At 35.7% G+C, this 17,500-nt stretch overlaps 1 protein-coding gene across 10 annotated transcripts in view; it reads left to right on the top strand.

Moving 5' to 3' along the window:
* The window catches only part of LOC125657846 (phosphatidylinositol 3,4,5-trisphosphate 5-phosphatase 2A-like), a 64,355-nt gene that overhangs the window by 42,146 nt on the left and 4,709 nt on the right, over positions 1-17,500 (top strand). For 7 of the 10 annotated variants that reach the window (XM_056148685.1, XM_056148690.1, XM_056148688.1 and 4 more), the window contains 21 exons: positions 393-533; positions 799-898; positions 1,754-1,828; positions 3,584-3,727; positions 4,767-4,896; positions 5,562-5,777; positions 6,643-6,842; positions 7,068-7,185; positions 7,391-7,487; positions 8,286-8,424; positions 8,542-8,641; positions 8,745-8,836; positions 9,661-9,742; positions 11,182-11,327; positions 11,552-11,609; positions 12,120-12,211; positions 12,665-12,755; positions 13,252-13,351; positions 14,058-14,119; positions 14,228-14,442; positions 15,972-16,040. In XM_056148685.1, coding sequence (XP_056004660.1) covers positions 393-533; positions 799-898; positions 1,754-1,828; positions 3,584-3,727; positions 4,767-4,896; positions 5,562-5,777; positions 6,643-6,842; positions 7,068-7,185; positions 7,391-7,487; positions 8,286-8,424; positions 8,542-8,641; positions 8,745-8,836; positions 9,661-9,742; positions 11,182-11,327; positions 11,552-11,609; positions 12,120-12,211; positions 12,665-12,755; positions 13,252-13,351; positions 14,058-14,119; positions 14,228-14,442; positions 15,972-16,040 — 2,467 coding nt within the window. The remainder of the gene's footprint in view (positions 1-392; positions 534-798; positions 899-1,753; positions 1,829-3,583; positions 3,728-4,766; positions 4,897-5,561; positions 5,778-6,642; positions 6,843-7,067; positions 7,186-7,390; positions 7,488-8,285; positions 8,425-8,541; positions 8,642-8,744; positions 8,837-9,660; positions 9,743-11,181; positions 11,328-11,551; positions 11,610-12,119; positions 12,212-12,664; positions 12,756-13,251; positions 13,352-14,057; positions 14,120-14,227; positions 14,443-15,971; positions 16,041-17,500) is intronic. The other 3 variants (XM_056148692.1, XM_056148687.1, XM_056148694.1) reach the window with 1 other exon arrangement.

The raw sequence follows: 17,500 nt of genomic DNA, 5'->3' as shown, positions 1-17,500 counted from the left end.
CCTCTGCTTGTCATTGCTATAGCAACTGTTTTATTGAGACCCTAGTACAGGGGTATATCGACGAATTTTTCAAGTGTATATGAAGTTACTCTGTGACAGGTGTTTGTGAATTAATCTCTGATGTGTTTATAAAAGCTTCCCCTAAATTTAATTGGAAAATCATACTATGATCAGTCACTTCAGGTCAATCAGAAACATATAAAGTCTCTAACAAAAATTCTTCACCAATACTGGTATGTATTAGATGTTCTGCATTGGATTTTTCAAGTGTCTTGTGAAAGAAATTTCAAAGAAAAAAAAAATGCAGTTTGTAAAGTAATTTGACTTTAAAGCCTTGGAGGGAAAATGGAAGGTATTTCTTGAAACAATGAATTGGTTTTGTCCCTTTACAGTATGGAAGCAGAGTTTTTAGAGGTTTTGAGAGCTTATTTTGAGAAGGGGATTGAAACAGATGTAACAGCAGTGAAGGCAGGGGACACAAATCTTCCAGAATTTCAGAAACTCATTGAGTTTACAGCCAAAAACTTACAGAGGTAAGGTAAAAGTGTGAGTGTGTTGTGTTTGAAGTAGAATGGGGGGGGGGGGGGGGTGGGGGGGGGTGGGGGGGGGGGGGTAATGAAGAATACAACTAATGAGAATTTTAGAATCACAGATAGAATACTCTTTGCAGCAGATCTACTTTTAAAATTCTCAAACATGACAGAAAATATGATAGAGTTATGATTTTCATTGATTGAAATTTGAATGATGTAAGGGTTGAGTGACACAGGGGATTGAAGTGATTTCTGTGTTTTGCAGGGAACTGGACAAGTTCATTAAGCGGGTGCGTGTCATCAACGACATACTAACTGTTCCGGAGACTTCCCATCTGACCCGCTCTCCGTCTGTGATGGAAAAGGTACTCACTAGATTACTGATTGTGATTCATATACTGCAAAATTGCTAATTTTGATTGGGGGTGGGTGGGTGGGGGGGGGGGTGTCTCTTTTGTTGTTTTTGTGGGATGGTCATAGTATTACACACTTTGTGGGATGGTCATAGTATTACACACAGATCGTCCTTAAAATCAAGAAAATGTAAAGACCAATTTTGAATATTTGTTCAGTTTTGATGGTTTTTAGTATGAAAATGAAGTGTGAGGATTGGTGCAGATAGGATTGATTTTTGGCAAGTCTCTCCCTTGGGAGTTTTAAGTAATGTCAGTGAGGCTACTTTATGTCTATTGTGTATGGTAATACAACACACAACAAATGGAAATTTTATCCAGACTCCTAGATTTTCTGTGCATTTTTTCAGTTTGCTTTGTGGAGCTTTAGAAAAACTTGCCTAACATAATATATAGAATTTGTATCGACCGGCCTTGTTTAAGTGACTTTTCTGAAGCTATGAAGGAGAATTTTATCTCATGGAAAATGTCGTGAATCTCAACTCGGATCTCCCATGTATCAAAGATACAGATGATCTGTAACATATTTACACAGGCACTTGACGTTTTCAATATCTATAATAAAAAAGTTGTCTTCCTGTAAACAAAATATTCAATATTTTGTTTATAGGAAGACAATTTTTTTTAAATTATAGATATTTGAAACATTGAGTGCCTGTGCGTATTTAGTACATGTAATTTATTTTGTTCAGTTGTGGTGGGACACACTGTTCAGCATTACCTGTTTTATTATGTAGTGTAAATGTACCATAAAGGTGATATTCTCCATATTAAAGATTTAAATTCCGATTGATGCTATCTTATTAGAGTGGATACAGTATTCCAGCCATGTTGGAGAAAATGAACAAATGTAGAAGTAACCTAATGGCACTGGACAATAAAGTAAGTAGTCTAGATCACTCTGATGTTTGTGTGAGTAATCTAGATCACTCTGATGTTTGTGTGAGTAGTTTAGATCACTCTGATGTTTGTGTGAGTAGTCTGGATCACTCTGATGTTTGTGTGAGTTGTCTGGATCACTCTGATGTTTGTGTGAGTAGTCTGGATCATTCTGATGTTTGTGTGAGTAGTCTGGATCACTCTGATGTTTGTGTGAGTTGTCTGGATCACTCTGATGTTTGTGTGAGTAGTCTGGATCATTCTGATGTTTGTGTGAGTAGTCTGGATCATTCTGATGTTTGTGTGAGTTGTCTGGATCACTCTGATGTTTGTGTAAGTAGTCTGAATCACTCTGATGTTTGTGTAAGTAGTCTTGATCACTCTGATGTTTGTGTAAGTAGTCTGAATCACTCTGATGTTTGTGTAAGTAGTCTGGATCACTCTGATGTTTGTGTGAGTAGTCTGGATCATTCTGATGTTTGTGTGATTTATCTTCATCACTCTGATGTTTGTGTAAGTAGTCTGAATCATTCTGATGTTTGTGTGAGTAGTCTGGATCATTCTGATGTTTGTGTGATTTATCTTGATCACTCTGATGTTTGTGTAAGTAGTCTGAATCATTCTGATGTTTGTGTAAGTAGTCTGGATCACTCTGATGTTTGTGTGAGTAGTCTGGATCATTCTGATGTTTGTGTGAGTAGTCTAGATCACTCTGATGTTTGTGTGAGTAGTCTAGATCACTCTGATGTTTGTGTGAGTAGTCTGGATCACTCTGATGTTTGTGTGAGTAGTCTGGATCACCCTGATGTTGTATAGTACTCCCAAGAGACATCTGGAATTCTAAAGGAAAAAACATCTTTCTTTGTCAGATGGCACTAAACTAATTAATAAAACTATGGATATGCTGTTTAAAGAAAATGTGTTTGCAAGAAACTTGTGTGCTCCTAGTATAAATTCTAAACTACAATACTTTTATCAGAGATTAGTGGAGATATTTTATTCCAGGTATTACATTCACCTTGCATAAATAGCTGTGCTGGGAAGAATCCAAAAATATCTTTTCCTGTGAAAATTAAGATATTTTTAAACACTGAATCTGTTTTTCATTCAGTAAAAGAATGTATGCTTTAACTTTCTAGTGTTTATTTTGAAGTAGTTTCAGACTTTCTTATAATGAATGCAGGCATTACCTTTTTGAATCAGCCAATCAGTGTCTTTGTCAGAGTTTCAGTAAGCCTCACTTTGAGATGGGAAAAATTAATAAAGCATCCAAACTTTTTGGGAGTATACACAAACAGTAGGATGATCCAGACTATAAATTGAGTAAACGTTAATTCTGGCAGTTGCCCGCTCGGACACGTGGGTTTCCTCCGGGTTCTCCGGTTTCCTCCCACATAAATGACCTCCTAGCGCAAACATCCGTGCATCAAAGGACCCCATTGGAAATAAGCTTTCGAGCTTTCATGGGTGATCCTTGGTATCTATGTTTGTATGTATGTATATACCGAATAAATATTTTTTTTTTTATGTATTCGTTTTTGTACATATATTGGCAAATAGATCTGGGTTAACAAAAAATATTTTCTAAAGCATAATTTCAATTACATTTGATTGGAATGGTGCACTTTTGATTATAGTTTGAATTTATTTCAGAAAATTGCTTTGATTTAACTTTAATTTGTGTTTGTGGTTGATCTCTCTAATAACAGAGAACACTTTGTTGAATTTAAAGATAACTGGCTGTTGATTTCTTTGTAGGTGCAGGAAACTCTGCGCTACTTCTCCGTCTCACTGTACGATTGTCTCCCCTTTGAGACGACAGATTCTGATACATTGCCCGAGTCTTTCACGCCTTTATTGTCCTCTATTGGAAAACCACACATTCCCCGAAGTGATTTTGAGGTATTCTAAAATGGCAACTTTCTGTTCATGTGACCGAAAGATTTTATTGAGTAAGACAATTGGTAATAATGAGTTTGATGTTCTAAGATACATTATATTTAACTTGGTCAGAGTAGAAAGTGCATGGGATGAAGAACTAAATAGCATGAATATCTATATAATTATGTTAAATTTGAAGTATACTATACCAAAATAGTTATCTGTGTTGTGACAAGGTAGAACCACTCCTCTTCAGGTCGTGCACAATTTTTCAAAACCCCGACTACTATTTTGGCATAGTGTACTCAACTTATTGTGATTATTATGCTGACTGTCCATATTTTTTTCAAAATAGATCAATGTAATATACATGTAACATTTTAATGGAGCAAAGGGCGATTACTCTGAATGGATGTCCATTGTTGAATGATGCGAATATTCTAAATGTAGTATTGATTGGTTTGTTATTCTATCAGAGCATAACCATCAAAAGCAGATGACAACTCATCATTTTTGTGTTAATCAAATTGCTTGACAAATTTATTTGATAACAGTTGCATTTGTCAGTGGTAAACTTTAGCTAATGTATACAATTTATCCCTGTCATGAGTAGACATACATGCAGTGGCATAATAGATCATAGTAGATTTGCTTTGCAAACACGCTGCCCCCAGGTTCGAACCAGCGAATGACCGCATTATTTTTCTGAATAAATGGAGTTATATTATACGTGAAAAGTTTGAAAAAACTTAGAATTGCACAAAAGAGATAGAGATTGTGTACGTTTATAAATCCGTGCTCTATGTGAAAATAGGAGGGTATCGAATATAATAAGAGGAAGAAAGTAACAAGAAGCACGATAATGACACCTAGTGTCCATACTGATATTTCATCAATAGTAAACACCATTTTGAAATTCAAAGAAGTGTTTTGGAATAAATTGGTCATAGTAATAATGACCGACTTCTTTTCAGGTGAAGTTGATGCGTACAGTATTAATGGCCGCCTTCTTTTCAGGTGAAGTTGATGCGTACAGTAATAATGGCCGCCTTTTTTTCAGGTGAAGTTGATGCGTACAGGAAAGCAGACTAAGATGACGCTCTCGGTAGATATCCCACATGGAAAACTGTACGCTGTCAAGCCCTCGAAAGAATCATTGGATCCAAACAGTGTCTTCACCCATGAAAGAAGTAAACAAAAAAAAAATTGGTTAAAATATAGCTTTACATATGAAAGTAATTATGTATTTATCATATGATAGCGAGGGGAATATAAAAATTATTCACTCAAGAGAAATCATGTATATTTTCGTGGGTAAATAAATCCTCAAATACCCCAAACATTCATGCAGTTTTAAGATTGTTAATTATTTTACCATAATCATATTTACTCCCCATGTTTCCATTTGAGACAGAATGTTGAACTTTGATATTGGTTTGAGAGTTGTTTACATTTGAGACAAAATGTTGAACTTTGATAATGGTTTGAGTGTTGTTTACATTTGTGACAGAATATTGAACTTTGATATTGGTTTGAGTGTTGTTTACATTTGATATTGGTTTGAGTGTTGTTTACATTTGATATTGGTTTGAGAGTTGTTTACATTTGAGACAAAATGTTGAACTTTGATATTGGTTTGAGAGTTGTTTACATTTGAGACAAAATGTTGAACTTTGATAATGGTTTGAGTGTTGTTTACATTTGTGACAGAATATTGAACTTTGATATTGGTTTGAGTGTTGTTTACATTTTTACGTATATAACTTTTTACAATGTATAAACAGTTTACAGTGTACGTGTATCCACAGTTATGTTGTAATGTGCTATAGTTACATTCTCTGCTTTCCACCTTTAGTTACCCAGTTAGTCAAGAGCACTAAGGACAATACAAAGCTGGACATGTTGATACTGGATGAGGAGAAGAAGAAGAAACAGACAAAATTCACGCTGGTCTTTGTCTCTGTCCATGTACGAGAGACGTTTTGTCAGCAGATCATGCAGATGAAGAACATGCATTCCTCTGCCGTAGACGTTGATCAGATTTCTGTGTTTGTTGGAACATGGAACATGGGTAATAATTACTTGTCTATCGTCAGTAGACGTTGATCAGATTTCTGTGTTTGTTGGAACATGGAACATGGGTAATAATTACTTGTCTATCGTCAGTAGACGTTGATCAGATTTCTGTGTTTGTTGGAACATGGAACATGGGTAATAATTACATGTCTATCGTCAGTAGACGTTGATCAGATTTCTGTGTTTGTTGGAACATGGGTAATAATTACTTGTCTATCATCAAAGCCGCCCAACGAATACTTAATGTACAGTATTTGAAATAATTGCGATTACCTAGAAGCCACATGAAAACTTGTGTGTGATAGAATATGCATGCATTGTCAATTTGAATTCAAGAAAAAACAAATTTGAAATCATTTTCTAGAAAAGTTAGTTGCTGTGGAATCGCCAAAATCTGATGAATTTTTAATGAGATGTCTGTCCATTGTGTAAATTGTGCGTTTCATTGAGGTTATTTAAGCAATGAATTATAATTATTTTTTTAAAGATATAGTCTCATAACTGCAAAGTTGTGTGCATATACAAATTGAATAAGGCGCGTTATGAAAATTTGTTTGCACACACCATTGCAGTTATGAGACTACATCATTAAAAAAATAATAATTTATTGCTTATATTCACATTTTAAAAACCTTTTTTAATGTGTGCATTTTTCATATATATGTCAAATCTCCCGTCTGATTTGTTAGGTAAGTAGCGATTAATGGAACAGCCATGGAAGGCAAAATGTTATGTCATAATGTAAAAGAATAAATAACTAATAATTAATCAGCAATGATATAGCTATTTGTTGTGTTCTGGATTTCTAAGTAGGTGGGACTTTGAATTGTCTTAGGAGGTCGTTTTATTGATTTGATCAGGTGACAGTCAGCCCACAGCTTCCATCAACAGCTGGCTACGATGTAATGGCACTGGAAAACCTCGCGACCCACAGGTACTGGGGGTCATTCCACATGACATGTATGCCATAGGGACACAGGAGAGCGCCATGACGGAGAAAGACTGGGTCAACTTTGTCAAAAACCACATCAAGTCCTGTCTCATGGCTGATGTAGAGCTGGTAAGAAGGAATCAGAAAACCTCAAATTTACACAGCTGACCAGGTAGAAGTTTATGCATGGGGAGAAATGTAATCAAAATAGTTTGCTTAACAGTTTATCGATAATTTCCTGATATTGGTACTTCAGTATGCTCTGTCAATATCATGAAAGATTTCACAAAATTGTTAGTATAAAGATTTTCCTTTTTTTAACCATTGATAAAATTTGAGGCTTGTTAATGGTAGGTGGAGGTTTGCACGCTGTGGGGAATTCGGTTAGTGGTGCTAGTGAAGAAACAGTTAAAACAGTACATCAACAGAATACAACATTCCACGGTTAGGACTGGCATTGCCAACACGCTAGGTAATGAAGTGGAAATATGTGTACAATAATTACTATGCTCGGAATTAGGGGAGTAAAATTCAACATTCTTTTCCATAATTGTGCACCTTTTGGTCTGCAAATTTCTAAAGTATTTTACAGTCATTGATAAGTCATTTTTACACCTGGCACTCAATTGCCATTTGTTCCAATACCAATGTGGATAATGATATTTTATATTTGATAGGCAATAAGGGAGCAGTCGCAATTTCATTTTACTTCAAAGGAACCTCATTTTGTTTTGTCAATTGTCACCTGACATCAGGGGATGAAAGAAATGAGAGGTACATTTTATGTTTTTCTGTCATGCTCTTTTGACATAAATGAAATGAGTCCATTTTCAGTCTCCAACCATTGAAAATGGAGGAGACTAACGGTTTACTTTTTGTCTGTCCATCCATCTGTCTGTCTAGATATTTATCTGTCCATCCATCTGTCTATCTAAATATATATCTGTCCATCCATCTGTCCATCCATCCATCCATCCATCTGTCCATCTGTCTGTCTAAATATCTATCTGTCCATCCATCTGTCTGTCTAAATATTTATCTGTCCATCCATCTGTCTGTCTAAATATCTATCTGTCCATCCATCCGTCTATCCAACTCTCTGTCCACCAGACAGTCTATTCCATGCTGTTTTTGTTCTACTTTCAAATATTAATATGATCCTTGCTGTGTATCTTCTTAATGTCATCAACTATAAATCAAGTTTGACTTTTATCAGTTGACCTACTTTTAGAGAATTACAGCTTTTTGCATAAAATTGTTGACCTGCTTTTACCAGAGTCATATTCCTTTTATGAAATTTTTCTGTTAATATGCTAGTATGGAGCTATAAATATAGATTAAATCCAGTTTTTATTTCAATTGACCAACTTTCATAAATGTTATGACCCTTTGTGCATAATTTGTTTTCTGGGAGTGGGAAGTCTGTAGGGGACATGTATATTACTTCAGCAATACTCACAGAATGTTTGCTATCCGTAATATAGAATCCTAAGAGTGCAGGCTTAGTATTGCCAGTTAATGAATAGCTCTGGTTTTTTAATCGGTCTGGTCTATGTACTTTGTGTCGTGCAGGAGGAACCAGAACTACCGAGACATCATTAAGGGCCTGTCCCTGGGGCAGAAACACCTGGGTCTGTTTGATGTCCTCAATCAATTCAACCACCTCTTCTGGCTGGGAGATCTCAACTACCGAATCGAGGATAATATTGCTGTGAGTATCTGTATATGATAGTTGAAAATGACTGGAACTTTTCCTTCTAACAGAGAAAGCTATGACATTAATAGTTGGGGGTAATATTTAATACACTTATCATTTTCTCCCTTTTAGACAATCCTTGAGAAGGTGGAATGCAAAGATATAGAATACTTACTAACAAAGGACCAATTAAAGAAAGTGCAGAGAGAAAAGAGAGGCTTCTGTGGCTTCTGTGAGTGGGATACAAGCTGGCATGCTAATTCTTACAAAGTGGGCTCATTTGTAAACTTTTTTTGGAAGCCATTACATAAACACTGTTCATTTTCTGTTGGCAGGCGAGGAAAACATTTCTTTTATGCCAACTTACAGGTTGCCACGGTTTCAGATAGAGTACAAATATGACTGGAGGAAAGTCAAGAAAACAGGGGTACGTAGTGATGCAAAAAATACTGCGCCTTAAAAGGAAATAACAATATCAGAATAGTTTCAATCCCCGAAAAATTCTGCTATTATTCAAAATCTTATCAGCATTCTTGCATTTTCAGGGTTTTTAATTGGTCCCGAGTTAAGATTGATTATTTTTAGTACAGGGTTTTATATTTTGGGGTCTTTGGCACACCTGAGCTTTTAAAACAGATTGAAAATTGTCTGTTGTGTATGTGATTTTCAATTTCTTATCAATGATATTTTCGCCTATTTTCAGTATTACGTGTATATGTATTTTGCACAAAAGAACATATAAGAATATTTAAATGAAAGTTGTAGGCCCCTACCACTTAAAGACACACAGGGATGCATATCAACATACGCTTGTATGTAGGCATCATTTTGTTTTGACAATCCAAACTGATTTTAATCATGGCCTGAGGCCAACATAGGTTGGAAAGTTTACATGACAAAAGAATTCCATGGTAAAATATCAAATAACTTCTCACTTACCATTCTACACCTTTAAAAACTAACTTGTTTTTATCCTCATGTCGTGTAGATTAAGTTGTTATTAAACTATAATTCCAAGAACTTGGATGGGGCCAAAATAGGAAACCAAAGTTAATATATTCAAATATATGCACCCTCAAACAAAATTTCTAAGCCGACAGATATAATTTGTAATCCTTGCTTGTTAATCATCATAAAATAAAGAAAATATTGAAAAAATATTGAGAGAATGTTGAAAAAGTCATTAAAAATCTTCCTAAGCATTGTTGCAAGATGTGAGCACTATGGTGACAATGAACTTGTTTTTTTTAGGAGCGGATCAATGCTCCTTCGTGGTGTGACAGAGTACTGTGGAGATCCTATCCAGGGACCTACATAGAAAATTTAGCTTATGGTTAGTATGTTGTGAAAGGTGAATGCTTTAGGGATTTCAGTGTTCCAGCCCAGTAAAAGAATGTTTCATTTATTCAAAGTCATTTAACATAATGAGGGACACGAACATTATTGGGTGCTTTATGTTCTCGCTTCTCAGCACTGGAACCCGAGTTTGGACCTCAGGAACAGCAATGGGTGTATGTGTGGGGTGTGGGGGGGGGGGGGGGTGGAGGTCGCTTACATGGGAGGGTATAGAGGTCAATCATGTGAGAGGGTATAGAGGTTACTCACGTGGGAGAGTATAGAGGTTGATCATGTGGGAGAGTATGGAGGTCGCTTGCATGGGAGAGTATGGAGGTCAATCATGTGGGAGAGTATGGAGGTCGTTCGTGTGGGAGGGTATAGAGGTCACTCATGTGGGAGAGTATGGAGATCACTCATGTGGGAGAGTATGGAGGTCACTCATGTGGGAGAGTATGGAGGTCGATCATTTGGGAAGGTATGGAGGTCACTCATGTGGGATAGTATGGAGGTCACTCATGTGGGAAGGTATAGAGATCGCTCATGTGGGAAGGTATGGAGGTCGATCACATGGGAGGGTATAGAGGTCACTCATGTGGGAGAGTATGGAGGTCACTCGCTTGGGAGAGTATGGAGGTCAATCATGTGGGAGGATATAGAGGTCACTCATGGGAGAGTATGGAGGTCGATCACGTGGGAGGGTATAGAGGTCACTCACGTGGGAGAGCATGGAGGTCAATCATGTGGGAGGGTATAGAGGTCAATCACTCAGACACTTGAGTTGCCCTCTGGTACTCCAGTTACATCAATGGCACCCTCAAACAAAATTTCTGAGCCAACAGGAAGCAGAAAATTGTAGCCCTTGCTTGTTAATCATCATAGAGTAAAGAAAACTTTTAAATTTAAAAAAATAAGAAAAGCATGTTTAACACTTTTGTCTTTTGACATTTTAAATTTTATTCCCTAGTTTATTATTTGGGGTATTTAGTTTTGTTTAATCTGTAAATCTGTAGCACATGAAGTTTTTACCGTAGTAAACTTGTTAAATACAATCTGTTTTGAATGGAACTGTGGCTTATACAGTAAATGGGGGAGAGGGAAATGACATCCATGTAGGCTTACTAATGGGGGGGGGGGGGTACAATCAAATAAAATTATTTCCAATATAAGAAAAATAATGTATGTATTGTACATTATTTTTCTTATTTTGGAAATAATTTTATTTGATTGTAGTAGTGGGACATGACCTTGTGTATATGAAATCTGACAAATTATAAGCCTTGCACTTTATAATTCAAAACAGCATTTCTCTACCTCTGAGGTTATCCTTCAACATCAACGAAAACGTACTTTATTTCCTAAACCTTTTACTGAAGTCAAAGATGGCACAATATGGAATATGCATGCATTGATTTTCTGTATCTCATTTACATATAGGTTGTGCTGATAAGGTGCTCGGAAGTGACCATCGACCAGTATTTGCTTCCTTTAATGTTGGAGTCACTTCGGACTTTGTTATGAACAGGAACTCGCTGACTAGCGAATCTCTCATTAAAATTGTTTTCCACCAAGTTGTTGCTCAGGTAAGTAGGAATGCTTTAGATGTCGGTAACGATGAATTATCAAATGTTTTAAAGTATTACTTATCTACAATGTAAATCATGGAAATTGCTATGTGATGTTATTCATGAAAACATAAGGAAATGTTTATACTTATTTTTTTTCAGGTTAAATGTAAATCATGGAAATTGCTATGAGATGTTATTTATGAAAACATTAGGAAATGTATATACTCATCTTTTCTCAGGTTAAAACATGTTGTAAGCAGTACTTCTACCTAGAATTCCATTCCACTTGTTTAGCAGGTAAGACTATGGTTAGTTAAGGAATGGAAGTAAGTTTTATTTGTTTTATATGATTAAATAAAGTAAGTTGGGGCAGATTACACATTAGAAAGCCCGAAGTGGTTTATAAAATTGTGTAAATTGTCCAAACCTACTTTACATGGTATAAAACAAATAAAAATTTCTTTCATTCCTTATAATTCAATTTAGTAAACTGTGTTTGATATTATTTGATGAATAATTCTAAAGAAAATGTCAATTTTATATGACGCGGACCAATATCGCCTTAGCAACAAAATGGAAACTGAACGGCCAAACGTATTGTGGCATCATTCCTATAACGTCATACATGTATAGCGGGACTAAAGGGCAACTTTGTTTATGCATGTACAATATAAGGAATGTTGATAAAGTGAAATGAACCAATGAAATTACGTGTAACAAGTAAAATTAGATTATATCACTATAAAATAGAATGGTGTCTCTATGGCGATGCGGTGTAGTAGTCTTTAATTGTGATTCTACTTCCAGATGTTGTGTCAAGTAACGCTAACACGTCTTTCCAGCAGCACAAGACGGGCTTTTATACGTGTCCCGTGTGGGACAAAAAACAGATCCCCGAGGTAATGAGGTTTAGAATGTTTGATCACCGCAGAAAAAAAATCACCATTCTTCTTTTAATTTTCTGTATTTCATTGGGTTATAATATAACTTGATGCAGATTATGCTGAAAAGTGCAAAGTAGTTTGTATAGAGTGTGATTTTTACTCATCGTCATATATCCATGGTCGTGATGTAGAGAGGAAAGAGTCGTAATCAACTGTGGGTATTTGACGATGATTTTTACCAAGATTTGTAATAACCCAATAGCATGCTTATTATGAATAAATTTTACACAAACATCAAATGTTAATGGCATCAAAACATATGTAGGAAGTTATGTTATTTAAAAATAAAGAGTGTTGCTTGGCCATTCAAATTTCATGTTACAAACAAAGTGATATTATTTCAAGTTACTGAATTTTTTTCGATTGTGATATTTTTGTAGCTGAAACCTTTATTTGATATTTTTATAGCTGAGGCCTTTGTTTGGTGATGAGGAATATCTGGATGACCAACACATTCTGATCGCTGTGAGGTCACGAGACAGTGACAACGAATCATATGGTTTGTTATAGTTGTGTATTTTCACTACGTGTACCATTCCTCTGAACTGTTTTCTCTGTCACGATTTTGCTTGTGCCTTTGTATTTAACACTTTTTTAAAGAACTTGACCAAGGTATTCATAGATATGACAGGACTTCCCATTACTTTACTATAAACTACAAACATCAGCTTAGTTTACCAGCAGAAAAATCGGTTGCTGTAGGCCCTAATTTACTCTTAACAATTTTGATATATGTCAGATATTTACCCCTTAAACAACCACATTATTCAGTATTTCATTGAATTTAGTTCTGGGGATCAGGGAGGATGCCAGACATGTGACCTAAAGTCTTCATTTGTTTCCAAATTTTGTTAAATCCACCCTGTAGAAATAAATACAGTCCTAATGATTGCATTTGACTTTATATAAACACCTTGGACTCTGTGGTTATTCCATGGCAAGTTAAAAAATATGGGCGTTATTTCTAAACTAAATGTTATGCTGTACTCTTTCAGGAGAGTGTGTGGTGGAACTGAAGGGGAAAATTGACATCAACAAGCCGCAGGCATTCGAGTGTCAACTACTTCACCAGGGAGAGGTCACAGGAAAGTTAAGGTTAGGTCAATCAAGTGTAAACATATTCAAATGCAAGGTTAGGTCAATCAAGTGTAAACATATTCAAATGCAAGGAAGAAATTCATACTTGTTATGTTAATTTTAGGAGTCAGTATTTTGTAAAGCATTTATGAAAGTTCTCTTGGGGAAGACAGCATTGATGATAAAAGATTAAAAGTCGTGATATTTGTATTGTTATTTTTAAAAAAAAATATGTTTTGCAACAAGAAATTGCAAGGTCATTTAAATTTGTTGGCCTCTTGCAAAGCATAGTGATACATAGAAATTAATTGATCTATTTGTCTGTTACACTCTAAAACTTTGTAACTGTAAGAGCCTCTCACCTCTGGTCGGTGCGGGTTCAAATCCCACTCGCACCGGTAAGTGAGAAAGTTTCCCAGTTTACTTTAGGAAGGTCGGTGGTCTCTTCCCAGGTACATTGTATCTGGGTTCTCTCTTCCACCAATAAAAACTGGGCGCCACCAGATAACTGAAAAATTGTTGAGTGTGGCAGAAAACATCAAGAGCATCAAGAGCAGATGAAAGATTTAAAGACGTAACGTGAAATTATTCCTTGTGTGAGGATCATTTGATACATGTATATATATCATGACACAAAAGTTTTTTGGAATACTCTAATTTGAAAACACTATACTACAGAAAATAACGCAATTCTTGTACTAAGTACTAAATGTTTTCTTTACAGTGGGCAAGTGCATGCGTTGACAGGATCCTTTGCTCCAAGAAATTCCATCAAGAAGTCCTATGGTACATAGATTATAGTAATATTCTTCAAACATATAGTGCAATATATGATACACTATCTTGTTCACAATTCATATACGAGTGTTTCTATACTGTATAATTATTTTGCAGAATTGGTTGCCTTGGATACTGAATACATAGATCCTGAGCTGCTACATGCAGATTCTCCCAACATTCCACCCACCTCAGAGACCTGCTCACCTGTTACAGGCCCGCAGATCAGCAATAGTCATGCTACCCTGACCCACGTACAAAGCATGCCCCCTGCTTTGACAGACAGACCAGCAATTCCCATCTCTCCTCGCCCCACACTTGACGATATACCGGTAAGAAAGCCTATGTTGTATTGTTGTATTCGATGTTTGTCATAATGAATGTTCACAGTGCATGTCTGTCGGAAGTTTACAGTGGAAATATAAACTTTTAGAAGTTTCAAAGTTTAAAATTTTTACCCCTGGACCACTATGAGTAAAATAAAAAAAGGAGAAGAAATATCTTTTGATTTTGGTGCAAAAGTAGGTCATGGACTTATTTAGAATATTTTGCCCATGCATAGTGAAAGTCATGCCCCACTATAACACATGGGTTTTTCTGTGGGTACTATAGTTGTCTCCCTTACTAATGATCATCACACACCAACTTCACAGCATGGACACCATTAGAAATAAGCTCTCTAACTTCTATGCATAGTCCTGGTATTTACTTTATAAGCTGAATAAAGATTTATTTAATGATTTAAAAAGCATTGGTGTAGGAGTTTGTAGTTACACTGTACAATATTTCTTCAATATACATACAGTGTGATGCAATAAATATTCCTACAAAATGGCGGTGTGTTTACATTCATGACGGAATTAGGTCAGAATAAAAATGTAGGTATAGTGTTTCTGAAATTAATAAAAGAATCTAAATTTACCTAATAATTTGTCAAATGTCTTATAACACTCAATAATCTTTGAGGGATCGATCGATACAGGCTTCTAACATAGTCTACCGTGATCCCTGTCCAGATGTCCTGAATTTTGGGGAAGAGGTCATCCCTACTGCCGATTCTCCTGGTTTGTTCTGAAGCTTTCTTTTTAGTAACAACTGCAGATTCTCGATGATATTGAAATCTGGACTCTCTGCTGCCCAACTCATGGTGGTAACATCGTTTCTGTGGAGAAATTCCTGGGTGCTTCTAGCCAGATGTACTGGAGTGCTGTCCTACTGAAATATGTAATTTTCCGCAGGGAAATGTAGAACTATCACTTGCTACAAGTTTTCATCGAGGATCTCCTGATGTTTCTCAGTGTATAAATCTGTTAGAAATGTCAAGCAAACTTTTCCTTCTGTTCATCTTGACCAACCTTTCCAATCTGGCCGGTAATGGTGATCTGTCACTTTCAGAGGCCGGCCGCTTCGTTCGGTGTTTTCCGCTGAACCTCTCTGCTCAATACATTTTTTAACCTTTGAAATTGTCGTTGGAGGAATTCCTAATAACTCTTGACACTTTTGAATAGAATTTCTCTCCTCTAAGAGACTCCATGTTACTTTTCTCACATCGCTTGAGAACTCTTTCCCCTTTCTACCCATTTCACATGTTTATTTCCGGAAATACAGCAGATGACAACAAAACTAATGACATGAAATGTCACATGATTAAACAATGTTATAAATAACTAGTGGAATGCTGACACTGTAATTTAAAAACTATATTTTATACACCTTTAAATCTATTGACTTGACTGCAAGCGCGAATATAAACACGCCGCCATTTTGTATGAATACTTATTGCTTCATATTGTAAATTGATTTTTTAATGGTAAACATTGTAACTTATGACAGAAATGATGTATGTAAATGTTTTACACAGTACAAGTATGGCGATGTCCAGTCGAGTGTATTGTTTAGGAAACAATTGGAACATGTTGTCTGTGATTCGGTATGCTATATCAAACAAAGCGTGCTATGCTGGCTGGGTTTGCAGCTTTACGAAACTTTTAATCTATTTTGATATAATTTTTTGTATTTGTTTTTCAATTTTTGTCAAGTACTCCATATGACACTGGCTATTTTTTCTGTATGAAATGGATTTATTTAAAGTAATGGTGTATGTACCAGTAACTGATTAAAATCATATTGTCCTCAGTCGATTCAAGAACAAGAATAAAGAATTCTCTTTATAACAAAGATACATAATATATACGACTTCATTCATTGTATTTGAAATTCAGCTCAGTTAGAGATTCTGAGTTTCTACAATAGCAGATAGATAGATTTCGCACTTCATTGTATTAAAGCTTAAATTGACGTATTTGCTTCAGGTGTTAGGATGTGAATCTTTTTAAAATAACGCTGTAAATGGAAATATTAGAAAATGATGAAGAAATTAACCTGCTGGTTTTTCTATTTCTTAGTGCTAAACAAAACTATCGCATAGCCATAATTTTGGATGTGGTAGTTAAGCATGCTCAGTGATTATTACCATATGCTTGTTGTTCTAGGTATCATTGCTTTGGACAGATATATTATTAGACCATTATTGAATTACTTCCCTTCAAATTACCACAAACTCTTTGTGTGAAGGAAAAAAGAGGGACAATGGAAATAACTCTCAAACTTATAATTCTAAAACTTATAATTCTCAAACTTATAATTCTAAAATTTTGGGGTGATTTTTATTTTTATAAAAGGTAATTAAGGCATAGTAAATAATCACTAGAAAATAGCCCTTTGACTTAATTTGATAGACAGTGAGTGCATTCACAGCTCTGGTAATGATAACGGGCTGCAATTTAATTCTACAACTGAAACAACTGTTTCATCAGAATGATAACAGAAATCCTGTCACAAAATTTCCCTCCATTAAGTCTGATTTGAGATAGCCAGTTGGGATGAAGTGGGTTGTAGGGGGAGGGGGGGGGGGGGGTAGTTGAATTAAACAGGTTGAGGAATTTTGAACTGCTCACTGACTCAAGTTTCAAAACTAGGCCTACTTACCTAATATCCTGATGCTGTGAATTTATTGTTGCTAAAACAGTAGTGGATTTAAGGGGGGGGGGGGGGCACAACTGCCCCCCCCCCCCCCTAAAATTTTCAAATTTAAGGTAAATCTATGTGGTATCTTGTTTAGAAAAATGTACTAAACGATAAAAGAAGCAATAATTTCTTCCACTCCTGGAGAAATGAATGACAAAATCTTTTGATTTCTTGAAATACTGTATTGGGAGAACTTAATTTTTTCCCCAAAAGCCTTAAAATTTGCGTCATTTTATTAATTTCACCTTATTAAAAATGATAGTAAAAGTACAAATGACTAAATAGGAGACATACTTCAAGCTCTATAAAATCTGTAAAATCCAGGAGCCTCCGTAAAATACTGAGGTAGCCTTCCTCGCTGTC

This window comes from Ostrea edulis, chromosome 9, assembly GCF_947568905.1.
Source record: "Ostrea edulis chromosome 9, xbOstEdul1.1, whole genome shotgun sequence".
Taxonomy (NCBI): domain Eukaryota; kingdom Metazoa; phylum Mollusca; class Bivalvia; order Ostreida; family Ostreidae; genus Ostrea; species Ostrea edulis.
The sequence above is the reverse complement of the archived record's forward strand: the minus strand, read 5'-3'. Positions and strand labels throughout refer to the sequence as shown.